Consider the following 24,304-nt stretch of genomic DNA (forward strand, 5'->3'; position numbering starts at 1 on the left):
TCCTTTCCTTTCCTTTTTATTTTTTTTTTCATCATTCACTCTCCCCTTTTCTCTAACCCCCCATCTCTGTAAGTAAAGAGTTGAAGCAGGAAAGAAAACTCACATACCAAGAAAGAAAATATTCCTATGTCTCAGATTTCAAATGTTCTTCAGAAGGTAATTAAGTTAGCCATAGACCAGGAGCAAGTATTAGCCATACAAATAGAAGACAAAGACTCATACTAACAGAGGGGTGAAGACACAGCCCTGTTAGTAGAGTGCTCACCTAGCACACAGTAGGCCCCATGTTTAACCAAGTCATCCAAATCAGAATTTCTGTCCATAAATTGTTTTTAATAAATATACTATGCAGTTTTTACAAATTCTAAAAATCTGTCTTTTCCATTCAAATAGGCCCTGAATTACAAATTCAACAGATTCTAAACTCTAGAAAAGCTGACATGAAGGATGAAATTATTATATCCAGGAATAAAGCTTACCTTCTTAGGATCAAGATTCCCAAAAACTGAGTTAGCATGAGGACAAACTTCAGACAGTGAGCAACCGATCTTCATAATATCCTTATTTCTACTCACATTCTAAGAAGAACACCAACAAAGTATGAGATTCAATAAATTACTTTCTGACAGTATCATTTTTATTGAGGTTTCTACTAAACAATACTTAAAAGACTTTAAAACATTTGAAATTTGATCTAATTCTTGTGCTACCATTTTTCATAATTCAATTGAGTTCTTATAAGAAATGACATTAAGCTACAGGAAGCTTACTGGCAACAAGCTCAGGTCACTTAGAGAGAATTCAAATGAAGCCAAATGGTATTAGCTCATACTAAGCAGGGTCCTTAGAGATTGGTAATTCTAACTCTGGAGGTGACAGAAAATAAGAAAGTGCTCAAGGAAAGGTTAAGACATTTTTAGAAGACATGGAACCAACCTATGTTCTTTGGCCCACTTCTGTTCCACTGGCCAGATAAAGAACTTAAACAGCAAAAATAAATAATAACAGCAATAGATTATAACCAGTGACATATCCACTAGTCACACTGTAATCACGCAAGTAAATGGATAACTAAGTGGCAGAGAAGATATGACTCTTCTTTACAGAAGAACAAGTAATAAATGCAATAGGAATAAAAACTGAAAGGCCATTATTAGGCCAGTACAATACCAAGAAAAAATAAAAATTTACAAGTGAAAACTTGAGAAGAAACAAGACTAGTCAGTCCAATGTGTGTCTAAAATATTTATTAATTACAAAATAAAATATTAATTATATTTTAAGAATATAAGTAAAACTATAACTTTAATTTTTAAAAATATAATTAATATTTTTAAGAAATGAATATCTCAATCAAGTAGATTAAAGTTAACCTACCCAGTAAGACATAATGGCATCAGGAATCCCAATATAATGCTCAATGAACACAATATCATCTTTGGGTGTTTTGGCCAATTTATGAGAAAAATCATCAAACAAATCCATATAAATGGATACTCTATTAAAAATAAGTGGAATTCACCCAAAATATAGAAAGTCACAAAATTTTAAAAAGTATCAAAAGTTAGAGGACTCTTAAAGAAACAATGAATCTTAGAATGGATCCTGGAACAAGAAAAATAAATAAACAAATACTGGCACATTTTAAAATAAAGGCTACATATAGTGCCATTAACAGTACTATGCCAAAATTAATTTCCTGGCTTTTGTCACTGTGCTGTGGTTATAGAAGATGTCAGCATTAATGGAAGGTGGGTGAGAAGTACACCAAAACCCTTTCCACTGATTCTGTAATTTTCCTGTGAGGTTATTTCAAAGGAGAAGAAATTAAATATAAGCTGAGCAAGATCAAAACCTCAAGTGACTACACATGCTGGAGAGGATTTGGAAAAAGGGGAATCCTCCTCCATTGCTGGTGGGAATGTAAACTTGTACAAACACTTTGGATATCAATCTGGAGCTTTCTCAGAAAATTAGGAATAGTATTACCTCAAGATCCAGCTATAACACTCCTAGGCATATATTCAAAATATTCTCATGTATACAAGGGCATTTGCTCAACCATGTTTGTAGCAGCTTTATTCGTAATAGCCAGAATCTGGAAACAACCCAGATGTCCCTCAACAGAGGAATGAATACAGAAATTGTGGTACATTTACACAATGGAATATTACTCAGCAATTAAAAACAAGGAAATCATGAAATTTGCAGGCAAATGGTGGGAACTAGAAAAGATTATCCTGAGTGAGCTATCCCAGAAAGACACACATAGTATATACTAATTTATAAGTAGATATTAGTCTTATAATATAGGATAAACATATTAAAATCTGTACACCTAAAGAAGCTAAGCAAAGAGGAGGATCCTCTGGAAGTTGCTCAATCCTCATTCAGAAAGCAAATGGGATAGACAGTGGAAGAGGAAGAAAACAGGGAACAGGACAGAAGCCTACCACAGAGGGCCTCTGAAAGACTCTACCCAGCAGGGTATCAAAGCAGATGCTGAGACTCATAGCCAAACTTTGGGCAGAGTACAGGAAATCTTATGAAAGAAGTGGGAGAAAGACCTGGAGGGACTGGAGCTCCTTAGAGCAATGGAACCAAAAAATCTGAGCACAGGGGTCTTGTCTAAGACTGGTAGTCTAACCAAGGACCATGCATGGAGATAACCTGTCTTGCTCAGATGTAGCCCATGGTAGCTCAATCTCCAAGTGGGCTCCCTAGTCAGGGGAACAGGGGCTTTCTCTGACATGAACTCTGTCTGGCTCTTTAATCACTTCCCCCTGTGGGGAGTGCAGCCTTACCAGGCCACAAAGGAAGACAATGCAGCCAGTCCTGATGAAACCTGATAGGCTAGGGCCAGATGCAAAGGGAGGAGGACCTCCTGTATCAGTGGACTGAGAGAGGGGCATGGGAGGAAAAAAGGAAGGGTGAGATTGGAGGAGGATAAGGGAGGGGGGCTACAGCTGGGATACAAAGTGAATAAAATGTAATAATTAAAAAAATAAATAAAAGAAAAATAAATAAATATAAGCTGGGAGTGGTACTGCACACCTATAACCCCAGCTCTTGAGAAGTGGGAATGCAGGGGGATCCTGAGTTCAAGTCAAGCTGGGCTCTACAATGACACTCTGCCTTGAAAACAGGATAAAATCAAATACAAACACCCACATCGAGCTTTACAGAAACACAAGAATAAAATATCAGTGATGCTATAATGTCTGGTGATAGAAAACCTCTCAAAGAACAGTTCTAAGATGAATGTCAATATCATCATACAAAAAAACAAGAACTAGGAGTTGTGGTAATAGCAAAGTTGGTAGAACATTTACTTAGTTTGCATGAGGCCCTGGGTTCAATTCCCCAGCACCCCCCCAAAAAAAAAACAAAAACAAAAAAACTAAATTTAAACTTACCCAGGAAGCATTAGAAGCAGTCCTTAAAATCTATAAAGTTCAGAGTATATCAAAATACTCATTATTGACTGTCAATACACTGACTACATAAATGAAAGTTCCTTTCAAAGAAATAAAAAAATAGGTGTGAGGAATGAAGGCACACACCTTTAATCCCAGCACTCAGAGGCAGATGAGGCAGTCTACATAGTTGAGTTCCAAGACCAGACAGAACTATACAATGAGACCCTGTCTCAAAATAGAAAGAAACAAAGGATAAAGAAGGAAGGAAGAGAAAGAAAGAAGGAAAGAAAGAAATGCAGGCAAAATACTTGAGATTTCCTTTGGTTGCCACTCATTACAGAGGGTGTAAACTGTCATGTACAAGCTGGGAGTTGACCCCAGGGCCTTTGGAAGATTAGCCCCCATCTGACTAAGAATGCTAACAACCCTGAATATTCTCTTTTAAGTGGCTTATCTGGCAGAAACCAGGTAGGCACTACAAACCATACATTTTCACCCTGGCTTGCCTTTATTTTCAAATCTCTACTCTTGTGTCTCTGTTCTGATCTCATCCTAATCTCAAGGATTTTATGATTTGCAATTTGAGATAGGCATTAGATGTACAGGAACAGCATAAGTAGTTTTAATCTTTTTCATGCACTCATCTAAGGAATGTTTCCTTTTTGTAGTTTACACTTCTGGAAGAGCAGACAGTGCTCGGGACTGCTGAGCCATCAATCTAGCCCTTGCAGTAGTTTACATTTCTGCAGGTTGATGGTTGAAATAAGAAGTGGGTAAAGTGACACCATCTGTACCTTTGGTGAACAAAGATTATTGGTTGACAACTCCACCTTTTTCACATACTGTCTATGGCAGCTTTTATACTACAGTGGTGAGCTAACAGATAGGAATAGCTACATGAGAGAATGTATGACCAATACACATAATCATGTAATATTTATTATCTGCTCATTTACAGAAGTTTTTTGGTCCCCAGTTTAAAATCACAGTTCCACTTTTAATTTTTTTTAAATTTGTGTGTGTGTGTGTGTGTGTGTGTGTCTGGCTGTCCATTGTAGCAGGGGCCAAAAGAGGCCATCAGATCCCCTGAAGCTGGAGTTAGAAGCAATCATGAGCTGCCTGACATGGGTGCTGAGATTTGAACTAGCATCCTCTGAAAGACCTATGAGAATAACAATCTTGCAGGGTGGTGGGGGCACACACCTTTGACCCCAGCACATGAGAGGCAGGCAATCTTTCAGTTTAGGCCAGACTGGTCTACACAGCTGGTTCCAGAACAGCCAGGGCTACACAAACCAACCCTGTCTGGAAAAATAAAACAAGAGTAATAATCTTAACCCCTGAGCCATCTCTCCAGACCAAACTTATTTTTTTGTGTATGAGTGTTGTGCCTGTGCACCACATGTGCATGGTGCCAAAAAAGCCAAAAGAGGGAATCAAATCCCCTGGTACTGGAATTACACACGGTGTCAACTGTCATGTATATGCTGGGAATTGACACCAGGTCCTTTGGAAGAGCAGCAAGTGCTCTTAACCACTAAGCCATCACTCCAGCCCCCATAACTCCAAATTTAATTAACACTAAGATCAATGTCTAGAAGTACATTAACAAATACATAGCAATACTCACTTGAAAAGTAACTAGTCTGACTCAATAGCTATTATAAACATACACACTGGATTCCAAAGATGTAATAAGGCCGGGCATGGTGGCACACACCTTTAATCCCAGCACTCAGGAGGCAGAGGCAGGAACATCTCTCCTCTGAGCCATCTCTCCAGCCCGTGCATACACTTTTTAAATGGTGCTCACATGTGTGGGACTGCATGGGTCTGTGTTGTATATTAGCACATGTGCCATTTAGTTGTACCCAACACTGAATGACAATTTATACACTTAAACTCATTATATGTATGTACTAACCTAAATACGTCCTACATTAGAAATACAGTGTGAGCCCTATGAGTAATTAAAAACTAGTTTTAGCAGCCTCGTTGGATCAAGTAAAAGGAACAGGTAAAATTAATTTTAACACATATTTTTATTTAACTTCATATATCCAAAATATTGTTTCAAAATCTAATCAGCAAAGTGAGCACGGTAATTTTAGCTACTTGTGGGGCTGAAGCAAAAGGACCTTGACTTTGTGGCTAGCTTGAAAACTTAGTCAGACCTTGTTCAATGCCATAAACAAGGACTGGAGATATGGTTTATTTGTACAGTACTTGCCTAGTATATGTGAGGGAGGACCACAGTTTGTTTCCAATACTAGAAGTCAACTCCCAGCATGTACATGACAGTTTACACCCTCTGTAAGGAATAACAACCAAAGGAAATCTTTCCTCCCTCTATCTTTATTCCCTTTACAATCTACTAACATCTGATATGCCAGAAACTTTCAAAAGAAATCTTTGAAATGGCATAAGAGTATTCAGAATGGTCCAATGTCTGATACATTATCTAGGCTTCCCCACAATATAAGTTTTAGCAAAACAATGTCTCAGGTCCCAGCATGAAAGACGGAAGTGGACACGAAAGTCACAACCCTGGCAGAGAAGCTACTCAAAATTGATAGCTTCTGGGAGAGAGAAAATCAGTATTTTTTTAGTGAAGTGATACTGGATAAATCAGTCACACTGTGGAGCAGGCCACACTCAGGAGCAGTCACTCAACACAAGCTAAACACCATGAGCTTCTGTTTTGTTTTTAAGAGAAAGAACATGAAGTTGTGTGGGTAGGGAGGTGGGTGAAGATCTAGGAGTTATGAGTGGGAATAATAAGAGCAACATATACTTTATGAAATTCTAAAAAAATAAAAAATATAAAACAAGACGTATGTTAAAATATTTTATAGAGATGGGAATGATATATGTAACTACATTAGTAAGTTAAATATAATTAATGTTTTTTTAAACTAGACCACGCTGAACCTCCAGCAATAGAGCTCTTCATCTTTATACCAAGAAAGTTGAGAAAACACAAAACGTCTGTGTGTGAATTGCACCTAGGCCAACCTGGGAAGGTACTGCTGTGAGAACTAAAGTTCTTCTGAGACACCCACAATTCCTTCGACACCAGCAGGGACTATTATTCCACGTATGCTAACTGGGTTCATGTCAAGATCAAAAAGGAAACTTTATTTTGAATAGGAAGGAGAGAACCATAACCACAACATGTTAAACAAAATTCTAAAAGAACTAATAAAAAATGGGAAAAATATTGTAAATGTGTTAAAGGCACAAAAAAAAAAAACATACACACAATTCGGTCAGAAAGCTAAGATTTTTTTGTTGGTTTTGTTTCTGTTTTTCGGGACAGGGTTTCTCTGCATGGCCTTAGTTGTCCTCAACTTGCTTTGCAGACCAGGATGGCCTCAAACTTGCAGAGGCAGGAAGATCCACCAGTCTCTGCCTCCCTGAGTGTGGGGATTACAGATGTGCACCACTCTGCCCAGCTAAGATTTGTTTTTTAAATCAAATGTTTTTAATTAAAAAAAAAAAAAGTTTCACTTAAGTTTTCAGAAAAGTCTTACAAAAGACCCCTAGATGGGGCTATAACTTCACAAATACAACAGTATGTGGCTTCCTGACCCTATTGAATATAATTTTGAAGTTCTAATCTTAATTATTTTCTTGTTTATTTCAGCTGTACTATAAGCATATTTTTCAACCTAGGAAAACTGCAAGTTGTAATCATTTGCCTTTTAATTATGTCTTGTGCTATATAATTTAATCAAGGTTAGTATGAAAACAAAGAATACGTTTTTTCTTAGATTTTTGTTGTTGTTGTTGAAAAAGACTTGAGTTAAAGAAGGGGAAGGTACAAACAAAAACCAACCAAGCTTTTATTTACCTGAGCCCAAAATGTTACTGCATCTTCTACATGACTGCCAACAACATCTTCAACTAAAATAAAATCACAATGTAAAAAAAAAAAAAAAAAAAATTAAAAGTTTATCTGTATCATTTAGCTCTTATACCCCCAAATAATATTTAATGCCAGTACCTTTATTGTAATGTGTATCTTCATCCATCTGGACAAGTCCTGAAAAACTAACAGTTTAATACCATGAATTAGGGTTTAATATCTATTAGCAATGAAAAAAATTTAAACCACATACAAATTCTTAGGTGTTTATCCTAATGGGGTTATCAAAACTCAAACTCTATACTAAAAATTGCCTTACATGTATTTGCTCATGGTTGTTTCTTGTATTTGTTCTGAATATACTGTAGTTTCCAATGTCAACATGTATCATCTCTAGCCCTATCATTACCTTTAGCCAAACTTTTACAGATTTACATGTAAGATTTTGATCACTTACATAAACCAATATTTCATAACAACCATATTTTTTTGTTGGGGGGGGGGGTTGCCTTAAAGTATGTCTGTGTACCACACACATGCAGTGAAACCTGAGACCAGAAGAGGGCCAGAAGAGGGCTTCCCATCCACTGGGGCAGACTGACAGCCAGTAAACTGCCATGTTGATGCTTCTAGAGAGCTAAGGTTCAACTTCTAACAAAACCACACTGTCCCAAATCACAGCATGGAGGAGGGTGAGTGAACCCCGTCCTTCTAGAAAAGCAGCCAGGGCTCTTAACTGTTGCACCATCTCTCCAGCCTCCATATTTTTAAAAAAGAAAGAAAATAGAAAGAGAGGGAAAGAAAAGGAAGGAAGGAAGGAAGGAAGGAAGGAAGGAAGGAAGGAAGGAAGGAAGGAAGGAAGATGCATGCCCTTTCAAACAAAAGAAAGAATTCTAAAACAAAACAAAGAGAAATATTACAAATTCCTGAGACTGGCTATCTATTTTGTTTTTCAAGATGCCCAAGAATTAAAAACTGAAATATATGAAATATATCATATTTTGCCTATTACTTCAAAAATCATTTTCATTAGATATTTTAACAACTGAAAAAGATCTTGAACAAAGTCTACTACTTTACAATTTTATTCTCAATTGTATAAATATGTATTTCACTAATTCAACTTCACCTGACTTTATTTCCTTATCAAAAAGAAGCACAGAAAGTATATATCAACAACCTCCATCTCCAAAGCTGTGGGGTTATTAGGAGGGTGGGGGCTGGAAAGAGGATTACTTCGTCCTTCAACTTTAAGGTAAATAGTCTACAAAATCCAATACACAAGGGCTACGCAAACTTTTCACAAAACAGCCTTTAAAACGTAGGGCATATGTCATGTTTAGAAACACATTTTTTTGAGATCTTTTAAAGTACCCAAGAACATCTACATCAAAGTTTCAGATACTCTCAACTCTGAAAAGAGAAACTAACTCACCACAGAAAGTAACAGGGATTATTTGTAGTAATTTAAAACTTTCATTTTAATCTAACTTAATTTTTTCAAATAGCGTCACTGAAACATCTTCAAATCCGGGATCCCTTAAGATAGATCAAAAGGCAGTTTTAAAATTCAACTGGACCCGGCTGGCCTCAAACTCAGAGATCTGAGTACTGTGACTAAAGGCTTGTGCCACCATCGACTGGCCACTGCCACGTTCTTAGTAAAATTTAAAAGTTTACTTCGGGGCCAGCCTGGTCTACAGAGTGAGTCCAGGACAGCCAAGGCTACAGAGAAACCCTATCTCGAAGGGGGAAAAGAAAAAAGAAATAGAAAAGAAGAGGAACCCGGTTGGCCAGTCAGCGGGTGGGTGAGTCTAAACGTCGCCTTGGGACACGCAGGGAAGGCGAAGCGGGGACTCGAAGGCCGAGGCACAGAATGCGCAGACGAAGGGGGAAAGCCGCTTGCACACAGAGGCCTACCCGCACCCCGCGGGGCAGCGGGGTGGCCGGGCGCCCGCTGCAGCAGGCGGCCCGAGGGCAGCGGGAGGCCGGAGGATAGGCCTCAGCCCCGGCCTGGGCCCCTAAAACTCGAGCGGCGCGGACGAGACGGCCCGGGAGGCGGCCCCCGGCGCGCTCACCACCGAGACCGCGACTAACCTCACACTTTCCGCCTCAGCCATGCCAGCAAAGAGCCGCTGGCCCCACATGCCAGGCCTCCGCCCACAGCCCACCACCCCGCCGGCCGGCCCTCGGCGCACTTGCAGACGCTTACCGCGCGAGCTTCCGCGCCTCGGGGACCGCACTGCGCCTGCGCGCTCGGCGCTGCGCCATGGCGGCCGCACGCGGCGGCGGTCACGTGGCCGGCCTCGAGCGCGCCGAGGCTGTGCGGCCCGCACGTCCGCCCGCTCTCCCAGAGCGGCGGAGCCCCCACCCCGGCCCCGGCGCTGGGGGGTTGGAGGACCCGCACCTGGCGGCCAGTGGTCACTTCCCCTCGCCGGGCGCCAGGGACGTAAAGCAGTGCCTGGGGGTTGCGTGGGTCGCCCTAATGTTCCATGGGGCTTTAAGCAAAACAACAACAACAGATAGCCAGAATTGGGGGGAAACGAGATAATCATTTCCCAAAAGGGAAAACTTGCAAAGTAACAATGTCATCTTGTAGATCAATAGCTTTATAAGCACGTTTTGTTGTGGTGTTTTGGGGTTTGTTTGTTTTTTTTTTTTTTGGTTTTTTGTTTTGTTTTTGTTTTTGTTTTTGAAGACAGGGTTTTCCAACTTTCTTAGTAACCAAGGATGACCTTGAACTTCTGATCCTCCAGTCTTCACCTCCGACTGCTGAGATTACAGGCGTGCCCCAGGATGTACACGTTTATACAGGGCTGAGGATCAAAACCAGGCCTTCGTGCGCATTAAGCAAGCACTTTACCAGCTGAGCTGCGACCCCAGCCCCTATTGGATTGTGTTCTTCCTGGCTTTAGATAAGACTTTTGTATACTGATTGCTAAACATTTTACCCAGATTATGGCTATCTTTTCACCCTCTAGCAAAAGTATTTCAGAGAGAGAAAGCTCAGGTAATGTATATTCCAGTTAGGGAGGCCCAGGGTTGAATCAACACACACACACAAAGTCAAAGTAGTTTTTTGTTGTTTTTTTTTTTAACAATGTGTTTTGGGGGAAGGGTCAAGGGCTATATGCCATTGCACGGACAGTTTTTGGGAATTTGTTCTCACCTTCTATCATGTAGTTTCCAGGGATCAAATTCAAGTTGGCAGCAAGCACTCTTATCTACTAAGCCATCTCACTGGCCCAAACTTATTTTGACTAAGTCTAATTAATACTTTTGTCTTATAGATCTTGCATTTGTTCTGTTTCTAACAAATTCCTGGCTAACTAGTTTACAAATGTTTCGTTCTTGTATTTTCTTGTGATATGCAGATCTGTAATAGTTAAGCAGTTTTTTTATAAGATGTGAAATGTGACGCTAAGTTCACATTTTATATATGTGTGTCCAGTTTTTCTAATAGCATTTGTTGAAAACACTGTCATTTCTGTACTGAATTGTCTTCATGACATTGCCAAGGATGGATGGGCCACATATGTACAGATCCATTTCTGGATTATTTGTTATGTGATGTTGAAGTCTTTGCTTTCTTTAAACTGTTCTGAACTCTGAAGCTTCACAAGCCTTGAAGATAGGTCCTCTAAGGCACATTCCAACATATTTGTTTTTCCGAAATTGCTTTAGCTTGAGTTCCATGAAAATGAAAGTCGCTTGTCACAAGGAGACACACAAATCCATGTAAGAATTTTAATCAGGATTATTCTAAATCTACACGTCTAGGTGAGGAAATTTTGCACCTTAACTTCTGGCCATTGAACACATTACATATCTCAGTTTTGTTTTGTATTTTTGATGTAAAAGTTTTGTTGGTCTTTCATCTGATTATCCCCAAGAATCTCTATTTTTACGCTACTGTAAATAATTTTTTTTAATTTCAATTTCTCATCATGCTGGTATATGGGACTGTAATTCTGCATTGGTCATGTTTAGTGTGCCCTTGCAAGCTCATTTACTTTCAGTGATAAGCAAGGTTTTATCTTGTTTTCTGTAGAGCTAACAGATTAACCTATATACATGATTTGCTACATGAAATATTCTTTCACTTTCTCCTCAATTTGGATCTCTTTTTAAAAATCTTGTGTTAATACAATGCCTAAAACAACCAGTATAAGCCTGTATATAAGTGCTGACAGGAGATACTATTGCAGTGTTTCTTCCTCGGGGGAAGAATTTTCCCTTCATCATCAGGTGCTCCCAAAACTCTGTGCTTTAGTAGCTGCCCTTTGACTGATGAAGTTACCTTCTATCCATGGTTTTCTGGGAGTTATTACTGACAAATAGACATTGAGATTTTTTTTTATATTTATTTTCAAGTGTTAAATCAATCTTGCATTCCTGAAATAAAGCCCACTAGGGCATGCTGTATTGATCTTATATATATAAGCGTATATAAATACTTACTTAAATATAAAATACCTTACTAAAAATACCCAAAACTTTTGCGTGTATGTTCAAAGGGGAGATTTATTCTTTTGTGACAGGGTCTTGTGTATTTGAGAATGGTCTGAACTCATTAAGTACATGAGGAAGACCCTGAACTACTTACTGATCCTTGTCTCTACCTCCCAAGTATGTATATGAAAGGCATGCACCACCACAACTGGTTTATACAGAGCTAAGGATGAATCTAGGGTTCATGCCTACTAGACAAGCCTCAGCCCCCAAAAGAAGTATTGTTTTAAATTTTTCTTTTTTTTTATTTTTATGCCTTTGTCTATCTTTAATAAGAGAGTAAGAGTTGTTTTTTTTAAAATCCCGGCATCAGTTTTCTTGAAAAGATGGTATAAATCAATATTCTTTGTTCCTTAATTATTTAATAAAATTCACAATGAAGCTACCTGTGCCTAGATACTTCTTTGTGGGAAGATTGTTTAACTACCAGTTAGATATGTAAGTAAATATAAAAATTAATAAGGCTATCTTATTTACTGTTAAATAAACTTGGTAGTTTATTTTCAACTTATTTTACAACTTCCCTGGTGCTTGAATATACCTGTGAACAGAAGTGAACACCCTGTTCAAGCAACTAGATTGCCAGTGTGATGGCCCCTGGCACAAGTTCCCCTTTCTGCCCTCTTCTGTGACTTCATGGCATTTCCAAGCACCAGTGAAATACCCTCATGCTTTTTGTATCTGTACTCTGTTCTTAGCCCTCATAAAGGCTTGCAGATGGACGCTCACTTTCAGCTTCCTCCATGCTTGACTGAGTGGCCCTTAGTGGCCTCCTTCCTCCACAGCCCCTCACAAGACATGCCCTGCCTCCCATTTCCAGAACCCACGAGTGAGTGTGAGGAATCCTTTCACCTCAGCTTTCTCAGTAATTTTCCCATAATCATTGGAATGCTCCTTAAAGATTCCACAGGACTCACTTCCCCCTCATTGTTTTCCAAGGGATTTGTCTGTTTTGCATTAGGAAAAGAAAGAAAGAAAAGAAAGAAAGAAAGAAAGAAAGAAAGAAAGAAAGAAAGAAAGAAAGAAAGAGAGAGAGAAAGAAAGAGTGAGCATGGAATTTATTTATATTTTTAGTAACTATAGAATCTGTGGTAATGGCAGCAGTCATGTTCCTAACATTCATAGTTTGCGTCATCATGCCCCTGTCCCCACCACACAATCATCAGTAAGTCATGGCACAAGCTTACAGGTCTCAAAGAAAAGCTGAACTTTAGTGACTTCTCATGTTTTTGTGATTATTTCAATCTATGGCCTAATCTTTACTGTTTCATTCTCTCTTTGTTATATATTAACTCCACAGAATAATGGGTCTCATTGCAACATTTTCATTCTCCACATAACTGTCTGATCCTTCTGTTTTCATGTCTCTTTTTCTAGATTCTACTTGAAAAAGCCTGTGTTTGGGACTGGAGAGATGGATGGCTCAGTGGTTAAGAACACTATCTGCTCTTCCAGAGGTTTTGAGTTCAGTTCCCAGCAACCACATGGTGGCTTACAATGATCTATTATGTGATCTGATGCCCTCTTCTGGCATGGTTGTACATGAGATAGAGCACTCATCTACATAAAATAAATAATAAATAAATAAATCTATAAAAAAAAAAGAAAGAAAGAAAACCTGTGTTTGTATTTCTGAGTCTACATTATTTCACTTAAAATGATGATTTCCTATTCTACTAGTTTTTCTACAAATGTCATTTAATTCTTAAACTAAGCAGTACCTCATGGCATTAAAAAGCATGGTTTTTTACCCATCACTTCACTGATGGGCATCTAAGCTGAGTCCATACCGGCCATTTTGTGGGTTCTTCTTCCTTTCTTCCGCAATTCTCAACCCCTTCACTTCTTCCTTTCAACTCCCTACCACTAGATAGAAGAGAAAGAACGACAGAGGGAAAGGGGTGGGTGTTATCATTAGACTACGTCCTGCTGATTAGGGGCATTGAGTTCCTGGGGAAAGTTCAATCAGGATATCTAATTCCTTCTCCTTGTTTCTCTGTACACGACTACTTGACAAACAAATTCAGCCATCAACCAGCCACCCACCTATCAGGGTGCCAGCCTTTATATATCCTCTGAACAGTCCCCAAAATCCCAAACATCACACATCGCAGCTAAAGCATGCCTCTGCTAAAGCATGAGGCAAATCATACTTACCACCTGCTGTGAGGCAGCCCCGTATTCCCACACCTTGGATTCAAATGAAAATATGCTCTTATAATAGATCTGTGTTCTATAAAGAAACCAAACCTCCAAAATTCTCACTACATGCAGGTATCTTGTATTGCACAGTAACGTTGATTCTTTGAGAATATAAACCCAGGTGTGGTATAGCTGAGTCAAATGACTACATTAATTTGCATTTCCACCAATGGAGTATTCCATCACATCTTCATCAACATTTGTTGTCCCTTGCTTTCTTGGTGATGCCCATTCTGACTATGAAAAAAAAATTACAATCTCAGTGTAGCTTTGGTTTATATTTCTCTTATGGCTAATATATGTTGAACATTTTGTCATTTGTACTTCTGTGCAGATTGGCATGTTTGGCCCACGTACTGACTGGATTGTTTATCATTCTGTATTTTTCTACCTTCATAACATAATAGCTAGAACCACTAATCTGAGATCTTGCTGATATAAATATTTGGTGTCATAAGTGTCCCTGCAAACACTATTCTAGCTACAACTCAGGAATGTTGTTTTTTCCATTTTCAGGTTTCTTTTTTAAGCACCTTTTTTTGGCATGGCTTAATATTAGGAGATGAAAGATTGAACGCAAATAATGAACATAGTTATGAAAGGATATAAGGCTCTTTTTTTAAAGTTCTAACTCAGTTATGGATTTTTTTACTTTTTATTGATAGATAAGTGTATAAAAACATATTTGAGAGTGAAAGCATAATAGCCAATGTGAAGTGTCCTTGGATCTCCTTACACTGGGCCACCATTGGAGAATGCTGCCCTCTTGAGAAAGGGTTCTCTCCCTCAGCCAACCCTTTCTGGAAATGCCCTCATCGATCCATCCAGGGGTATGTCTCTTAGCTGATCCACAATACCACCGTGCTGACAGTCAAGATCAAACATTGCACCTGGCCACTAAAACAAGACCCCCAATCTTAAAAAAAAAAACAAAACAGGAGTTAGGTGAGTGCCTGCTGAGGAGGTAGCTCACTCAGTCAAATAGGAGGACCTGAGCTTGAGCCCCATCATCTTCAAAACAAACAAAAAAGCCAGGCACACTAGGACAGGTTAGGATTACAGTGCTAGAGAGGCTGAGCCAGGAGGATCATTAGGGCTGTGGCCAGCCAGCCTAGCCTAACTGGCAAGCCCTAGGTCCCATTGAGATATCCAATCTCAAATGCCAAGGTGGATGGCTCCTGAGGAATGACACCTTTGGCTGATTTTCTGTCCTCCCTACATATGCATAAACATGTGAAAGGGTTAAATTAGCAGAACTAGCTCCATGTTGTTCCTCAGATTCCCTCCAAGGTTAGCTTGTCTCTGGAGTACCTTGGTTCCCACCCTTAAGTTCTGAGAAAAAACAAAACAAAAAAAACCACAGAATGTTCTCAGCAGCCTGCAGCTAGACACAGCAACTGAGGCAGACCGATAAAGACAGGGTTGGTTAAGAAAACATAAGTTGTTCCCAGGGTCACAATGCTCCTCTTGGCAAACTGTTGCTCTCTGTGGTTTGGCCAGGTGCTGTTAACCAACTAGGTCAAAGTGCATTTCATTCCTTTACCTTTTGCCCAATCATGTCACACTAAGGCTTGAAAGCCCCTGCTTGTGGTGTTTCCCTTTTAAAACCCTGTTCCCTTGGAGCTTGGGGCTGCTCTCCCAACCTGCTATGTTGGAAGGGATTGTGACCCAAGCTCGAGCTTGAATAAAGACCCTTGTGTGTTTTGCATCAGACTCATGTTCCTGGTGGTCTCTTGGGGTCTTGTGATCTAGGCATAACACATGCAAAAAAAATTTTTTTGATTAAAAATACTCTAACCAGTGAACCATGATAATATTTTTTTGCCCTTTTGAATCTAAGTTATTGCAGGTCCTGTGTCTTTGTGTCCTTAATTAAAAAGATTGAAAGGACCAGTCCTGACCCCCTCCCCCAAAAGTCACCAGTCCTAGAAACTGGACATGGGTCACCAATTCCAGGAATAAGAAAAGCATAAGAGTTCCTATCCAAGGAATACCCTAGAGGAAACCACAAGAATGGGAAGGTATCTTTCTCAGGGTGGGGCATCTGTACTGCGCAGTCCACCATCCTAACATTCCTGAGGTCTATAGATAGCTCATTCAATGTTAATTATGCTAGTTAGCCAATCACTTTGTAACAAACTTGCCCTTGCTGAATGTCATCTGCTCAGGGCTGATGACATCATGATGCTGATGTCATCATGCAGCTGCTCAGGGCTTTCCTCTCTGATCCACTGCATTGGTTATCATGGAGAGACTGAGCTTAAGCCCGAATAAAGCTCTTTGCTCTTACATATGTGGTCTGGCTTCTGGTGGTCTTTGGGGACCTTAGGATCTAGGCATAACAAGATGAGCTCTTATTTGTTTGTTTGTTTGTTTATTTATTTATTTTTGAGACAGGGTTTTTCTGTGTAACATCTCTGGCTGTCCTAGAACTCACTGTGTAGACCAGGCTGGCCTCAAACTCACAAAGATCTGCCTGCCTCAGTTTCCTGAGTACAGGGATTAAAGATATGCACCACCACAGCCCAGCTTGAGTATTAATCTTTATCCATGGAATAGTTACACTAGTAAATATCTGCCCCATAAGGATTTTCAGGGAATTGTTAAGATCCTCCCTGAAAAGATGTGGGCTCTTCCTTCCTCTTAGAACCAAAACTGAACTGCCTTGGAGCTAGTAAGTAGGTAAGGAAGTGGTGGGTATTTTTGGTTGGTTGGTTGGTTGGTTGGTTGGTTGGTTGGTTTTTGTATTTCTTTATTCCTTACTTTTGAGGTAACTTTCTTCACATTGTATGAAGATATGCCTCTGATGTGCCTCTGTAATTTCTATTGTTGAATACTGGACCAACAAAAAGCTAACTGCCACCAAGATTTTGTATTTCTATAGCCCATCGCCTGTTTTATATTTGTAAATTCTTGTCCTTCCACTACTGCTCAGATATTTGAAGGTCAGACAGCCCTTCCGCCTAGAGTCAATCTAAGAGATGTATCAAGTGTTGTCTCGCTGCTGGTTGGTTGTAATAAAGACCTGCTGGCCAATATCTGAAGCAGGAAGTATGAGGGTGGAACTTCCGGGCAGGATGAGTGACACTGGAAGCCACAAGCTGAAGCAGGAGAATCGAAGAGGGCATGAAAGGGGATAGGCATGGACTGGAGAGTAACAGGAAAGTAAAGAGCTAGACACGTTGCTGGTCACACACAGTGCTATAATAGTCGGGTTAAGTTGGAAGTAGCTGGGAGGGCACCCCCCCCGCAAAGGGCCTAAGCTTTAAGCCATATTAGAACTCTCAGCATCATTACCTAAACCACTGGCGGGTCTGAGAAAGCCCTGCAATATGTGGCCATGACTTGCATGAGCCTTCCGCTTGCCAGTTATCACAAATTCTGTAACTTGATATTCCATCGCCAGTCTGCTGTGACAGAGTCCAGGGTAATGGAGGTGTCTTCCACTAATTCTAATCTGTACTGGTCAGACCCTCTGAGCGCTCAGTTTCCAGAACATTCTTAGCCATTACATGCCTTAAGACCTTAACGGTAAGTATCTTCCAGGCCTTCCTAAGGAAAATTCAGACTACGGCTTCTCCAGGTTTTTTTTCCAATATAATATTTTATATGTTTACTATTATTCACACAACGAGTGCATCCTGGTCACACTTGATTGCTCGTCGTCCCAACCCATCCTTGTATCCCTCACCCCAAAAAGGAAAAAAAAAAATACATCAAGTCCAATTTGTGTTGGCCATACACTCACTGGAGCACGGTCAGACTTCCGGTGACCAGCTCCTTAAAGATAACCGAAACCACCACAACTCCTCCACCAGAAGCCATCAACCGGGAAGAGCTACGCTTCAGAATGCCTAGCACAGTTTTTAAGGACTCTTCAAGAGCTTCCTGTCTAGACTGTTTCTTGGTGTGGAGGTAGGTCACAAAGGCCTTCAGCGTCTCTCATTCACAACGGCGAGTCTGCCGTCATCGATGCCACCGCAAAAGAAGCTTCCCAGCTCCTAACAGCCAGCAGCAGCACGGATCGTGGACTTCCACGTGCTTTCCCGTGGCAGCACTGACCACTGACATCCACATGGCCTCCGGTGGCAGCGCAGGCCACACACGTCAGCATGGCCTCCGGCAGCAACGCAGACCACAGAGACCAGAACGGCGCCCAGTTTTGGCACTGACCACAGACACCAATATGGCCTCTGGGGACAGCACAGACCATAGAGGTTTGAGGAGGTCCAGTCCACAAAATGAACCTTTCTTTACCGAGGACATCCTGCCGTCGCTCAGAGCCAAAGCTGGACATTGCGTTTGGGAGCAGAGCCAGCCTGAGCTCCAGGCTGCGCCACACCACCCCGTCGGCCTAACAGGCTCCCTTCTCGGCCGAGGCTGCACTCCCACACCTGTCGCCACCACAGCGTCTCTGGTTCTTCCTCTCTCGGTTCCACCATCTTTCCCACCTCTCCACTGTACATTTCTTCATCGAAGTGATGTTGCAAACTGTGTGCAGTGTGTCTGTCACACAGTGGTTTTTTTTTTGTTTTTTGTTTTTTTTTTTTTGCCCAAACAGCTTTACATGCAAATGCTTACTGCAACCTTGGTCTGCTTCAAGGTTTCTGAAGCCCCATAAATACTGGACTATGGATAAGACTCCCCTTGGATATCCTGTCGCTGCCCAGTCAGGGTGACCATGAGGCTGGGCAGCACGGCTGGGGACATAACGCTGAGAAGCGGTTCAGAAACTGAGGGTGTCACAAACTGGAGAAGCAGGGCGGGCGGTGGCAGCAAAGAACGTGGCATTGCCGAGTAGGCGGACCTTCAGCCTCCGGGGGGCGGAGGGGGGGTGGCGAGGGCCAGCAGGCTGGTAGAAGCACGGAACCACTGCTGCAGCCCTCCATGCTCACCCTGCCAGGGGGTGGAGGGGAAGGGAAAGGGGGGCCTGTGTGGCGCCCTGGTCGTAGGGCGTGAGGCAGCGGGATGACTGACACCGAGGGCAGAGAGGTGTGCCCAGCTGCCCAGCCACATGGTCACCCTGACTCTGGGCACTGACAGGATATCCGAGAGGAGGCCTGTCATTTAGAATGAAAAAACAAAACAAACAAACAAACCAAAAACACAGGACCATATGTGTTTGCTTAAAGCCTTTAATAATATTCTTAAATTTTTAGATAGACTACAAAAGTTAAATTATGATAAGCTAAAAATATTTATTGTACTTTTCTTAGGGTTTCAATCACATGAGAATAACATATAACTTGGTGAGCGAGAGAGAAAGCGTACATACGCTGAGGCAGGAGTACAGTGATTTCAAAGCCAGTCTGGGCTACACCATAGACTGTCTATGAAAAGCATATAAAGGGCTTAAGTCATGGATTCTGACCAAAAAAAAAAAAAAATTCATTTCACTTGTTTCTGTAAGCTAAGCAAAATTCAAAAAGGACGTATTTACACATTAAGAAAGCATAGAAGATGCATCCGATGGCGGCTCCAGTTTGTCCAACAGACTTCAAGAAGGCTTTGTACCTGACAGCAGCGGAGCTTTTCCTTTCTGCTTAGCAGCCTTTTCCATTTTTATCTGTAAATTGAAAACATTTATTAGTAAAAAAAATAAATTATCCTAAACAAAGGTTGTGTACAGCCACAAGATCTATCAACTGCTAAACACTAAATCCGAAATCTGACCACCAATGGGTCGTGGCTGCACGTCTTCCAGTGATTGCTTTTAGCTCTTCAGAAGAAGTCTGATAAAATAATATGCAAACGAACGTTGCCTTGACAGAAATAAATCTGAGCTGTCCCTGAGCTGTTTCTAAATGCTTAAAATCCTGGTGGTGCACCCAGCCTGTGGCCGTTCCTGCGCTTACAGACTACACCTAATCCGGCAGGTTCGGCTGTGGGACACCCTTCAGGGTGAGTTCCTAGGACTCAGTAGCCGGGACCCCGAGCAGCAGCTGTCTAATGTTGCCGGGGTGCTTCTGTGCCCTGCGTAAAGGTTGCCTCTGTATATTCAAATGCTGATTTCTGCACGAGCAGAGAGCCGGTGCAGACCGGACGCTGGTACTGTGAAGCATCACCTGCCTCGGTATTTTGCGAACATTGTTCTCCATCACCTTCTGATTGGTTGAATAAAGAGCTGATGGGCCTATAGCAAAGGCAGGAGGGAAAAGGCAAGACTTCCAGAGAGATAGGAACTCTGGAAAAGAGGCATGAAAAGACTGGCCTAGGAGACATTGGACATATGCAACTGCAAAGAGGTAGAGAACCACATGGCAGAACACAGATAAAACACAGGTCATAAGAGCTAGTCGGGAATAACAGTAAGCTAAAGCCTAAAGCTATCATAAATAAATATAAGTCATCATGTCATTACTCAAGGCTGGGCAGGCACAGAAAGTCCATACGGTTTTAGTCTAACTTGAGACACGTGAACTTTTCCGTGAAAGTAAGAACTCCCAATAACACAAGCGCACCTATTCCTCCATCATCACCACTCCTGACAATTTCCAGGCGCAGAAGCCCCACTGCCTCACACTTTCAAGATGATGAACGACAACAACAAAAAAAAGCAAAGGGCCCAAAAATAGAAACAGGGCCTTTGACCTTAAGTGAAAGAAGTAATATCAAGAAACCAAGAGGAGACGGAGCAGGGCTAAATACGATCAAAATACACTATGTACATTTGTGAAATTCTAAAAAAAAAAAAAAAAAAAAAAAATTGTCATTATTATTATTTTTTAAGAAACCAGAAGAACGTCAGGAGGAAGCTCAGTGGCAGAGCATTTGCCTAGCAAGTACCAAGATTTAGGAGTAATTTCCAGCAGAAAGGAGGGGATGGGAAAGGACGGGACAGAACAGGGAGAACAGAAGGGAGGAAAAAGTAGGGAAGAGGAGAGGGAGAGAATCGAGACCGAGCCTGGGAAAACCAGCTTATCCTCTCTGCCAAGTTACAAGTGATAAATTACCAGTAATAAAGTCCAGGCGACTGGTCATCCCCCTTTTCCTGTTCTCCCTTTGGTTTGCAACCTACCTCACTCTGACACCATGGCCTCTTTTTGTTCTCTCCCCCACATTCACTGCCGGTCTTCAGGTCATTTGAAGGACTCCAAAACACACCCCATTCTAAGGCAACATCATAGGACCTTTTCATTAGGTGTTTGGTTTTCTTGTTTTGTTTTGTTTTTGAGATAGGGTTTCTCTTTGTAGCCCTGGCTGTCCTGGGACTTGCTCTGTACACCAGGCTGGCCTCGAACTCAGAGATCTGCCTACCTCTGCCTCCCAAATGCTGGGATTAAAGGTGTGCACCACTACTGCCTGGCTACTTTTGTTTTGTTTTTTTTTGGGGGGGGAGGGAGGATGCTTTGTTTTGTTTATTTTGTTAATTACTGTACGAAGTCATAGGGTTTTTTTTAATTTCTATTAATTATACTTTATTCACTTTGTATTCCAGTTGTAGCCCCCTCCCCCATGCCCTTCCAATCCCACCCTTCCTCCCTCTTCTCCACCCATGCCCCTCCCCAAGTCTACTGATAGGGGAGGTCTTCCTCCCCTTCCCTCTGACCCTAGCTTATCAGGTCTCATCAGGACTGGCTGCATTGTCTTCCTCTGTGGCCTGGTAAGGCTGCACTCCCCACAGGGGGAAGCGATCAAAGAGCAGGCCAATCAGTTCATGTCAGAGATAGTCCCTGTTCTCATTACTATGGAACCCACTTGGACCCTGAACTGCCATGGGCTACATCTGTGCAGGGGTTCTAGGTTATCTCCATGCATGGTCCTTGGTTGGAGTATCAATCTCAGAAAAGACCCCTGGGCCCAGATATTTTGGTTCTGTTGCTGTCCTTGAGGAGCTCCTGTCCTCTCCAGATCTTACTATCTCCCTCTTCTTTCATAAGATTCCTTGCACTCTGCCCAAAGTTTGGCTATGAGTCTCAGCATCTGCTTTGATACCCTGCAGGACAGAGTCTTTCAGAGGCCCTCTGTGGTAGGCTTCTGTCCTGTTCCCTGTAAAGCTACAGGTTTAATGATGGCATTTACATATGTACTTTGTTCTTGTTTATCCTTCTCCACATTCCTGTCACCCCCTTCTTGTTCTAGTAACCCCCCCCCACTTTAATGTCACCTGTCTTCATCCTCTCTCTTGCTCTTTTGTTTTAAATAGGAGAATATTTCTTAAAATATTTAAATAGGGGAATATTCCTACCTCTTTCTTTTATCAAACACTTAGGACAGCTTTTCATTTGTTTTGTTTTGTTTTGTTTTGTTATAAAGACAATAGAGGTATTTCTCAGGATTGTTCTAGAAGTATAACTATAATCAAATATGGAGAGAAATGTTCTTAATAAGCACTCAACAAGGTGGGTGTGGTGGCTGGAATGGAGTCCCCAGGAGTCTCAGGCATTTGAACACTTGGTTTCCAGTTGGTGGCTATTTGGGAAAGATTAGGAAGTGTGGCCTTGGCTGTGGAAATGTGTCACTATGGATAGGCTTTAAGGTTTCAATAGATTCACATCATTTTCAGTTAGTGCTCTACCTCTCTCTCTCTCTCTCTCTCTCTCTCTCTCTCTATCCTCGACATGTCAGTGCTCAGCTGTCCCTGCCACCATGCCTTCAGCCCCCCAAAATGGACACTAGCCCTCTAGAACTGTAATCCCAATTAAATGCATTCTTTTAAATTGCCTTCATCGTGGTGTTTTATCACAGCAATAAAAAAAAAGCAATTAATAAACTAGGCATGGCAGCATATTCCTATAATCCAGTACTTGGGAGATGAGGCAGGAGGATCAGATGTTCGAGGTCAGTCTCTTATACTTGCAGTTTGATGTCACAGTGAGCTACCTAACACCCCCCCCCCAAAAAAAATCAACCAATCTATAGGTGAGTACTCAACAAGTGTTAGACTCTTTTTACATCTTATTTAAGGCTGAGAGTTAAATTATTAGTAACTATTAGTAATGTGAGAAGGAAAAAAAGTAGAAAGTATGCCAAACAACAACAACAAAAGGCCAGGGGGCTGGAGAGACGGCTCAGAGGTTAAGAACACTGGTTATTCTTCCAAAGGTCCTGAGTTCAATTCCCAGCAACCACATGGTGGCTTACAACCACCTATAGTGAGATCTGGTGCCCTCTGCTGGTGTGCAGGCAGAACACTGTATATGTACTTAAAAAAAAAAAAAAAAAAGGCCAAAGCAGCCTTTGCTCATCTGATAACAGGATTTAACAAAGCCAGACAAAGTGATACACGCTGAACTCCCAGAATACTAGAGGCTGAGGCAAGAACGTTAAGTTCAAGGTGTTAGCATGTGTAAGACCCTCTCAAAAAAAAAAAAAAAAAAGGAAAAAAACCTTAAGAAAGAAAATAATTAAAAGACAAAGAAATAGTGCTTGTCAAATATCCCTCTAGTGGGCTAAGGGCCAAGCTCTCCTTCCCAGACCCCGCCCTGCTTTTTAAAATGTTCTGACGTGAGCAAAGTGCCTTGCCCCTAGCAGATGTTCGGCACTAGTTTCCTTAGTAAAATTCTCCTTTCCTAGGGGAAAGAGACGAAGTTTTATCAGGGCAGAAAAAGACAAGTTAACCTAATCTGTAAAGTAAATACCTTCCCAAGAATCTCTGAAAGCAGACAGTAAACCACGTTAGCACAGAAGCTTTAGCTGACAAAACCAGCTTTCACTCACCATTAAGATTCCCCATACCAAATGTTCCAAATGGTTAGCAAAGGCCAGATGTAGTGAGAGTGGGTTCCTTTAAAAACCTAGTCATGTTATGCGAATGTGATTTTGTTTTAATCCCAGCTGTAGGACGTGGGGCTGCTTCTGTTTGTTCACAGCTGTGAACTGTGGTTGTCACATGCTCCGTCAGGGCTATGATTTGTGCCAGCTGCAGAGAGTTTGAGTCTGAGAACCCTGACAGGGTAGAAAGTTATAAACTGCAACTCATAAATTCACTAACACAGGTTTACTTCTAATAGGTAACCTGAAACATTCATAAATGAGAACTCCACTCGCTATCTGCCAGCAAACAAATACACCAGCATGCTTTCAACACTGCCAACACTACATAGACCCATCAGGAGGGACAGAAGGAGTTTCAAACGCAGTAAAAACCAAAATCAACCTGTGAGCATGTGTTCCAGGATGAAGACTGACTGGGTCATAAGTCCTGCCCCTAACGATGCTACGAAAAAACCATTTGAACTCTAACTCGCCTCTAAGGTCCTCCAGCTCTGCCTTTCCCTTTGCTATGCCTTCCAAGGGTCTGTACCACTGCCAAACTCACAAGCCGAAAAGAAACTTCATCACCGATGGCACTGGGAGCTGG

At 41.4% G+C, this 24,304-nt stretch overlaps 2 protein-coding genes across 7 annotated transcripts in view; both read right to left on the reverse strand.

The window, feature by feature from the left end:
* Window positions 1–9,539, reverse strand: part of Stk31 (serine/threonine kinase 31) — a 73,901-nt gene extending 64,362 nt beyond the window's left edge. Inside the window, exons 1-4 of one of the 2 annotated variants that reach the window (XM_060378683.1) lie at window positions 9,500–9,539; window positions 7,426–7,472; window positions 7,273–7,325; window positions 480–578 (exon numbers count right to left, since the gene is read on the reverse strand). In XM_060378683.1, the coding sequence (XP_060234666.1) occupies window positions 480–578; window positions 7,273–7,325; window positions 7,426–7,453 (180 nt within the window). In that variant the 5' untranslated portion in view covers window positions 7,454–7,472; window positions 9,500–9,539. Of the gene's footprint in view, window positions 1–479; window positions 579–7,272; window positions 7,326–7,425; window positions 7,473–9,384; window positions 9,465–9,499 lie in introns of those variants that run through there. The other variant, XM_060378682.1, reaches the window with a different exon arrangement.
* A 9,588-nt stretch (window positions 9,540–19,127) lies between these two features.
* Fam221a (family with sequence similarity 221 member A) overlaps window positions 19,128–24,304 on the reverse strand; it is an 83,681-nt gene continuing 78,504 nt past the window's right edge. For all 5 annotated transcript variants that reach the window (XM_060380029.1, XM_060380028.1, XM_021663399.2 and 2 more), the window contains one exon: window positions 19,128–19,567. In XM_060380029.1, the coding sequence (XP_060236012.1) occupies window positions 19,499–19,567 (69 nt within the window). In that variant the 3' untranslated portion in view covers window positions 19,128–19,498. The remainder of the gene's footprint in view (window positions 19,568–24,304) is intronic.

Source organism: Meriones unguiculatus, chromosome 3, assembly GCF_030254825.1.
Source record: "Meriones unguiculatus strain TT.TT164.6M chromosome 3, Bangor_MerUng_6.1, whole genome shotgun sequence".
Taxonomy (NCBI): Eukaryota; Metazoa; Chordata; class Mammalia; order Rodentia; family Muridae; genus Meriones; species Meriones unguiculatus.